The 9,419-nt window shown below is 42.4% G+C and overlaps 1 protein-coding gene across 1 annotated transcript in view; it reads left to right on the plus strand.

The window, feature by feature from the left end:
* Window positions 1–3,911, plus strand: part of LOC101352391 (putative spermatogenesis-associated protein 31D4) — a 147,288-nt gene extending 143,377 nt beyond the window's left edge. Inside the window, 1 exon segment of the mRNA XM_023737766.1 lies at window positions 3,855–3,911. Within this exon segment, the coding sequence (XP_023593534.1) occupies window positions 3,855–3,911 (57 nt within the window).
* Window positions 3,912–9,419: the final 5,508 nt, after the last annotated feature.

Below are 9,419 nucleotides of genomic sequence, written 5' to 3' on the forward strand. Positions count from 1 at the left end.
AACCCTATGGAGCACAGTTCTATTCTGACACACATGGGGTCACCATGAGTCGGAATTGACTCAATGGCAACTGGCTTTCTTACTGGTTCTGGAGAGACTGAAACTGGGATATATAAAGTCAGAAACTAAATTCACTAACTTTATATATATCTTTAGGATTCTGTTATCTTTCATCCATGTGTCTGTGTATCTGCTTGCTCCTTTGCACTTTGCAGGCTGTCCATTCCTGTTTCACTGAACATGTGGCAAAAGTGACCATCCCAGGCCCAGCTTTACATCACCTTTTATTCAAATATTGAGAAAAACATTGGTGATAGAGTCTGGTTGGTACAGCCTGGGTCACGTGCCCATCCTCATCCAACTGGCTCTATCCAGTAAGGCAAGTGCACCTGGCCCGATGCCCGCTCATTTCTGGAAAGGAGTTCTCTAGGAAAAGGGTATGCTGGTGAGAAGGAAGTGATTTCCATGTCAATCAACAAAAACAACAACAAAAAGCCATAACCTTCCTTACTTGAATGTTCACAGTAAACAAAAGAAATAGTGGACAGTGGTATCACTGGAGGAATCATATTTCTGAGGAGCTACAGAGTTTTCAACAACAGCTCTGCCAAGACCTCAGTTTCAGCTGAGGCTGTTCAAGAACACCGCCAGCTCCTCTCCTCACTGTTCTAATATATTCAGGTCTCTTCCTTTATCGCCGCGTGCGTATTTCAGCCTGGCATCTCCCTCGGTTGTGAAGCGGAGGTGATCATATTTCAGGAGGTGCTAGTTCCTGCATGTGGGGTTGCCTCTGTGTTATAATTGCTTTCCGCCATGCAGCTGCTGTGCACGAGCTAATCTACATGCTGTATTGCTTCGTTTACAGCAAGCTGGCCTCACACTGAGTGTAGAAACAGGCATGCTCTGCCGGCAAATCTTGCTTCCTGAGGCATGTCATTTCTTTGGACCATTTGCAGTCTGATAATGACCACGTCATGATTGTGCAGTGATAGCTCCAAATGCCCCAACACACTTGATGGATCTTAGCATAAATTGGCCATTTATCAACATGTGGGAGCTTTAGAATTTCCATATTCGAACTGTTATGCTATAACACTGATTAATTGTTTAAGCCCAATGTAACCTCCTCATCCTGTTTTAGTGGGAGGTTACAGCCACCCATGTGGTTTCAGTACATTGGCCTGGAAGGAGAACAGTGCTCACTTGATACTCTTCAATAACAGACAATGACATCACAGGTTTCTTAAAGGAGAGCATATAAGTACTCCTGCATACCACCTATGGTCCCATTAGAAAGAAGAACGTACAACATCCCTTTAAGATATTAATAAAGTACAGCTCACAGACTTTCAAATCAGAAAAAAAAAAGCTATTATTATGTTTAAAGTATACCTTGTTCCCAATATAATGAATCTAATTGATTGTTCAGTTTGCTTTGTCATAATTTCTCATTTACTTACTACTAGAGTTTTTCATTGTCATTAGTGGGAGACATTCACTGAGTCAACAAATATTTGTTGAGTCCGACTATGAGCTAGAACTGATGCATTTGAATTGTGATGTTGGTGAAGAATATTGAATATACTGTGGACTGCCAGAAGAATGAACAAATCAGTCTTAGAAGAAAGACAACTGAAATTCTCCTTAGAAGCAAGGATGGTGACACTTCATCTTGCTTACTTTGGATGTCTCATCAAGAAAGCCCATTTGCTAGAGAAAGACATCATGTTTGGTAAAGTAGAGGGTCAGTGAAAATGAGGGAAACCTTCAATGAGATAGATCAATACAATAGCCTCAACAATGGGTTCAAACATATAAAGAACATAGAGATGATGCAGGACGTGGCAACTTTTGTTCTATTATACAAAATGTCGCCATGAGTTGGAGCCAACTAGATGGCACCTAACAACAACGTGAGCTAGGCTTGTTTGTGGCTCTTGGGATAAAGCAGTGAAAATGTTAGTGGAATACTTCCTAGTTATTTTAACCTTTTTAATACTTTTAAATCCCCCACCCCAAATCTGAATGTCTATACATATATGCAGATGATTTTGCCCCGTATCTCTCTGGTCCTGAACTTTGCCCCACACTCCATGCCCACATCCCCTTCATTAACAGACACATTCATCTTGAGGTCTTCAGAGCACCAAAAATTAGCAAAAAAAAAAAAAAAAAAAAAACTAAGACCAAGGGGTGGACATAATGAGGTAACAGAATTTTGTTCTGTATAAGAAATGTTATTTAAGAATTAGGGCTGTCCAATAAAAGGGGTTGTTCCATGAAGTGGTGAGGGTCCTGTAGTATTCTAATACAGACATAATGAACATTTTTCAGAGATGCTGTAGAATGCTTTGTTACATTCATTATGAGGAAATCAATCACAATGGCCCCTTCTAAGTTTCTGTTTCTTCTAAAGTCATATCTATCTACTAACAATGTTGTCTTAGGCTGGGTTCTCTAGAGAAGCAAAACCAGTAAATCATATAAACATAGATAGAGATTTGTGTCAAGGAAACAGCTCATGTGATTGTAGAGGCTAGAACATTCCAAGTCCGTTGATCAGGGTAGAGGCCTCTCCCAGTACAAGCAGCCACAGAAGCTGGCAAACCCAAGGTTGGCAGGTCGGAGAGCAGGGCTCCCACTCACAGGCTGGGAAGGTCGACGAATTCTAAGATCAACAGGTAAGCTGCTAGCTCAAGTCCCAAGAACCGGAGGTGAGATGACAGGATGCAGCTGCTGGGTCCGGAACAAGCCAAAAACCTTGGCAAGGTGAGCAGGAAGGAAGTAGCCAGCAGAGGGCAGACAGATGAAGGTTGAGGGGGTTGTGAGCCACCACAGGCCCAGCCCCTGCTAGTACCACTCAACAGATGCCATCATAGTGGTGATCACGTATCAAATTCCAACAGGGAAGTGATCACAACATTATTCAACTGCCAAAACACTGAGAATCATGCCCCAGCCAAGTTGACATACAATCTTAACCATCACAAATGTCCATTCCACCCAAGGGGGAGAGGGTACTTAGAGCTGTTTCAAATACCTTAAACATAAGCAAATGCTAATGTTTGCTTCTTCCTCTACAACGTCGTTTCCATCTTTCTCTTTGTTTCTTTCTCTTCCTTCACAGGCTCCATCCAGTATTCTATCTTCCCTCCTTACTGGTTTCTACTCCTCCAGGTTTTATCTTCACCCTGCCCTAAATTTTACACTCGAATCTTTGTCAGTAGTCATCTTTATGTGCATATCACTACCTGATTTGGAATTTTCTAGTGATTCTCCTCTATACACAGCACGTTCATATTTTCATTGTTAAAAGTGATCTGTATTAGTTTCCTGTTGTTGCTGTAACAAATTACCAAACACTTAGTGGCTTAAAACTACATAAATTTATTATCTTATACCTCTGGAGGACAGAACTCTGAAGTGGATCTCTCTAGGCTAAAACCAAGGTGTCAGCAGAGATGTGTTCTTTCTGGAGACTCTAGGAGAAAATGTATTTCTAGCTTCCAGAGGCTGCCCACATTCCTTGGTTCATGACCCCCTTCCATCTTCAAAGCCAGCAACTTGAGTTCTTCTCACACTGTATCACTCCAACCTTGCCTTCGCCATCATAGCTCCTTCTCTGATCCTTCTGCCTTCCTCTTCCATCTTCTAAGGACCCTTGTGATTACATTGAGCCCACCCAGACAGTCCAAGATAATCTCCCTATTTTAAGATCCTTAACTTAATCACACCTGCAAAGTCCCTTTTCCCAGGTAACATACCATACTTACAGGCTCTAGGGACTAGAATATGGACTCGTTGGAGGGCCATTATTTTGCCTACCTCAGAACCTTAAGTTTTCCATTTTACAGGTGATGAAAGAGGAGCAAGGAGATGGAGGCCCTTGTTCATCCAAACAGCCAGGATAGAATCAGAACTAGAATTCAAGTCTCCCGATTTCCTGCCCAGTACTCTAGAATACCAAACTATCACCCTCAATAAAATTATAATTTAAGAAGAAACATAGCTAAGGGGAATATTGTTAAAACAACTATCTTCCTAAAACTGAAAGTATCTTTTTTCTGAATTCTATAAATTCTTCCAGGACCTAACAGTTCTCTGATTATTCAATATTTTTTTGAAGGAACCGATAATTCCTTGGTTGCCTATAGAGTTAATATCTCTTTTTTAAATGTACTTGACTTGCAGAAAGAATTCTCATTTCACACCATAAAGAGGTTGAGAAAGGTCATATTCACTTACTTTGTAAAAGAATCTTTCAAATCAAATAAATTGCTTCATTTCATTTCACTTATGACTGTGATTAAGATTTGGTTAGCAGTAATAATTCCCCTTTGTTTTCATAAGTGGCCAATGCACACTTGTGGGACAAGTGGGTAATGTGAAGCTTCCTGACTGCCTGTGAACCATCCTGGCTGAGGTGTCTCACAACGGGTGATGTCCCATTTGGATGTTTAGCAAATTGAAGATGAGTAAAGAAATGCCCTATTAGTTTCCCCCTTAGAGCCCGAGTCCTCTGTTAATAGATTGAATTGCATCACCCAAAAATGTGTGTTGGAATCTGTCATGGATTGGTGTCGTCCAAAAATATGTGTCTACTTGGCTAGGTCATGATTCCCAGTATTGTATGATTGTCTACCATTTTGTCATCTGATGTGATTTCCCTATGTGCTGTAAATCCTATCACTATCATGTAACGAGATGGATTAGTCGCAGTTATATTGATGAGATCTACAAGATTAGATAGTGTCTTAAGCCAGTCTCTTTTGAGATATAAAAGAGAGAAGTGAGCAGAGAGACATAGGGACCTCATACCACCAAGAAGGCAGCAATGGGAGCAGAGTGTGTCCTTTGGACCTGAGATTCCTGTGCAGAGAAGCTCCTAGACCATGGGAAGATTGACAACAAGGACCTTCCTCCAGAGTTGACAGAGAGACAAAGCCTTCCCCTGGAGCTGGTGCCCTAAATTTAGACTTCTAGCCTACTGAACTGTGAGGGAATAAACATCTGTTTGTTAAAGCCATCCACTTGTGGTATTTCTGTTATAGCAGCACTAGATGACTAACACAGAATTCTAACCCCTATAACTGGAAGTAATCCCATTTGGGAATAGGCTTTCCTTTGTTAGGTTAACAAGGCCACATCAGTATACGATGTGTCTTGGACCTAATGACTTTTAAGATATGAAAAAAAGTAGATTAGACACAGAGAGGAGCAAGCACGAATGGGGGAAAGATAGATGCCTTGTGGAGATCTACAAGAAAGCCAAGAGCACCGGGGCTAGAGAAGCTGAGACAAGGATCTTTCCCCAGAGCCTACAGAGAGCGAGAGTCTTCTCCTAGAGCCGGTGTCCATCTGACTTCTAGCCTCCTAAACGCTGAGAAAATAAATTTCTGTTCTTTAAAACCATCCACTTGTGGTATTTCTGTTATAGCAGCACTAGCAAACTAAGACACCCCCCTTTCCAAGCATCAGAAAAATGACAACACAGAATTCCCCTGAGGTACCCCTCTCACAGAAGAGAAAGCTACCATTAAGGAAATGCAGTTTCCAGCCCTACAAGTGTCCTCTTGTCCCCTAATGAACATCAGCATTTCATTTCTTGGTATGCACATCCTTAAGATACAAATCTTTCCCCATGTACCAGCAGCCGAGCAAACTTCAGAAAGGAGACTTTTCAACACTTTCCACCAAGAACTGGATTTTCCAAGGTGATGACATGGCTCAAGAACCTCTGATTGACAGCCCTCCCACATAGCAGCAATCTGGGATTATTCCCATCACATCTTGCCTCCCCTACCACTTGACAGTTAAACAATACTTAGCAGAACATGCTTTACAGTACGCGTTATAGAGTCAACAGTAGACTAGGAGCCTGGGCATGATTATAAGAAAAATAAATAAATCAATCATGAAGCTAATAATAGAAAGGGAATAGAACGCAACAATGGAACAATGGAAAAGAGATGTATCCCACTGAAATTTGAGCGAAATGGAAAGTTGATGAAGCAGGAAGAAGCCAGAAACTCTTTGTAGGATGTTGAGCTTGTCCTGCCTTTCCAGAGTAAACCAGAGCAAAGCTTTGCACATCTCCTGTTGTTCCTCTTCTCTTGCACATCTGGCTTGGCAGCCTAGGCAGCCGTGGAGCACTTGGACGCTCTTAGAATAATGCTGGGTGCAGCCTTGTGTGCATCAGATAGACTGTTCCTCTCCAAAGCCGAGCCCTCTGCCAAGCGGCCCCAGCCCCTCGCGCCCCTTGCAGCCTGCTGATAATCTGCTGCTTGTCTGCAATTGTTGTGCGAACATGCACTTTCTTTCGCTGATGATTTTGGCACATTCTCAGGGCTCTACCCAAAAGGCACTGAACAATGGGGTGTGATTGTTTTGAAATGTGCCCAACAGGAAGCCCTCCTCCGACACGCTCTCAGGCCACAGGCTTTAGGGATTGAACGGATTAATGGAGTTCAGCTGTAGTTTACAGTTTATCACCAACCAAGTGTTGCTTTTGCAGCCTGTCCTCCCTTCTGCAGCTTCTAAAGAAAAATAAAGGAAAAGGAAAAAAATAAAGGAAAGCGGCAGCTCCAGAACATTCTTTGTGTAACAATCTGAACAAGGGAAAGAAAAGAAAAAAAAAGAGCCCTCCGTGACCATGAAACTGACAAGGATCCCCAAAATGGCTTTGGGGTTTCAGTTTGTCCTGCAGAGCTGTCTTCCCCTTCCCTCTCCCAGCCCTCTCCCCCGTTTATAATCATCGTTCAAAGTGGTGAAAGGCCTAATTGCCCCGGAGCAGTGTGGTCAATCTTCCTGGAGATTTAGCTGCCTGCTTTCATCTGGCAGCCTGGGAGGAAACTCAGCATTTCCCTCCAGGCAATCTATATGGTCTAGCAGTTCACTGCAGAAAGTGGTGCCTTATCGATTTCTGCCATAGCTTCCATGGCCGGCTGGAGGATCAGAGCCTCTGACAATGACTAACAAGTTTAAACCATTAGTCCCATTTGTAACTGCTCAGCGAAAGGCTTGTCAGTCACCGCGTAGCATATACTGCAGCTTTTAGCGGGTTTCTAATCCCATTCATTTTGCCACAATGACCCCTGCAGTTAATGGAGGGGTTATCGGAAAACTATTTTTTCCCTTCAGAAGCTGGGCCTTCTTGCTCTTCTTTTAGAAACATGAAAGCCATTTCGGTTGTGATGTTTCAAAACAGTGAGGCAGGCGATGATCTGTGCCCTCCTAGGAGAAAACCTGTAACCTGGTCTCTGGTGCCTTAGGTCTGATCCAGAAAACTCCCTCAGAGAGGTGGGTGGCAGGTAACAATTCGTCATAAACAGGCCCTCCCTGTCCTATTCTTGCAGAGGCTTGTCTTAACACCTTTTCCTTCCCCCTCTTTGAGGCTGAAGAAACTCATTTCATTGTAAGAAACGTCTTTCTATCTGGGCTTCTACTCAGCCCATAGTAAAAACAAACAAAAAAAACATATTGCCTTTGGAGTTGATTCTGACTCTAGCTGAACCTGTGTGTTACAGTGTAGAATTGCTCCGACTGCAAGCAATGGGTCTGGTTTGTTTTTTTGTTGTTGTTGTTGTTTTGTTTTTTGTTTTTTTTTGTGGTCATCTTAAGGAGCCCTGTAGCTCAAAGGTTAAGCACTTGGCTGCTAACCAAAAGGCTGGTGATTCCAACCCACCCAGCGGCTCTACTAGAGAAAAGACCTAGCGATCTGCTCCTGTAAAGATTACAGCCAAGAGAACTCTATGGGGCAGTTCTACTCTGTCACATGGGGTCACAATGAGTCGAAAATTGACTTGACTTGACAGCACCCAACAACAACAAACAGCAGTCTTAACAGAAGCAGATCTCCATTCTTCTGAAGCACCACTGAGTGGTTTACAACTGCCAACCGTTAGGTTAGCAGTCCAGTGCAAATCGTTTGCACCGCTTAAGGACCCTCACCCCATAGTGGTGGCATTGGGTGCCGCCGAGTCGATTCTGACTCATAGCAACACTGTAGGACAGAGTAAAACTGTTCCATAGGGTCTCCTAGGCTCTAACTCTTTACAGGAGCAGATTTTACACTGATTGTTGAAACAACTAAATTTGCTGACTCATCTTCTTTGTTGTAGATTATGTGGAATATTCTTTTTGTAGAAAATATGGGATATAGTAAAAATCTTAGTACCTGACACCACTAAAAATTTTATAATCCACTTCATCTCATTCCGCTAAAATGGCATAAGCTACTTTTGCCTTCAATTGCTAGTATTATAATGGCATCTAAAAAGAAGTTACATCGTGGAGAGCTAAGACACACACACATACATGCACACATATATATATATCCATGTATACATATATACATGGATATATATATCCCGTTCAAATACGTGAGTAAGCAGAGGAGGGGGCACCATAGATTATCAATGTTTAGGGCCCTCACATGCCTTAATCCTGCCCTGAGCAACAGCATCACCTGAAAACTGATTAGAAATGCAGCATCTCAAGCCCCACCCCAGACCTACTGGATCAGAACCTGAATTTTAATAAAATCCTCAGGTGATCCCTACGCACATTAACGTCGGAGAAGCAGAGAAGCACTCGTGTAAAGAAGCTTCTTTTTTTTTTTTTCCACTCCAGACTGAAGTTTTTATATTAAATGAGGCAAACTTAACATGTCCAGTACATGGGTTCAGATATTTTTAAGAAAAAAAATAAGTTTTTCTGCATAATGTTTGCAGTGATCTTGTCTTTGCACCCACATCATCTAGCCCAGTACTTGGCCTATGGGAAGTTCATGATGAATAGTTGTTGAATGGATGAATGAATTTACAAGAATGAACAAATGAAGAAGGAAGAAAGAAATGTGATGCATCTGTCAGAAATATAAGAAGCCAGGCGGATATAAAATGGAAACGCCAGCGCAGAGGGCTCAGCAGAGAATGAAACCCCCCATTTTTCATGGCCTTAGCTGAATGCTGACACCACCACGCTGATCCAGGCCAAACACTGGGTCACAGGCAAAGCAGTGCAGCAGGTGGGGCTTTTCTAGAGCATCCTCTTACTTCCACTTCTGGGTCATTCTCCCCCCATTTCTGCGGGTTATTCTCTCTCCCCACTCACCATCTAGGATCTCATAGGTTCATGTTTCTGCTGCTCATCAATCTTTATCTCCTAAAACCCTGTGCTCAGCCAGTTGACACTGAAGTGTCTGAAAACCAATTCATGCTAAACTGAAAGTGGCTGCTAACGATTTAATAAGTTGAGGGTAATTTCTTGACATCCCCTAAATCATACCACCTAAGCAGTGTATTTCATCTAGGGGTAAGATCAGCTCTATCGTTATCAAACGAAAATGAGAAAAGAGCGAAGTATCTGTATTAACCGAGGTTCTCCAGAGAAACGGAACCAACGGTATGTGTATATAT

The sequence above is a fragment of the Trichechus manatus genome, unplaced genomic scaffold (assembly GCF_000243295.1).
Source record: "Trichechus manatus latirostris isolate Lorelei unplaced genomic scaffold, TriManLat1.0 scaffold00107, whole genome shotgun sequence".
NCBI classification, from domain to species: Eukaryota; Metazoa; Chordata; class Mammalia; order Sirenia; family Trichechidae; genus Trichechus; species Trichechus manatus.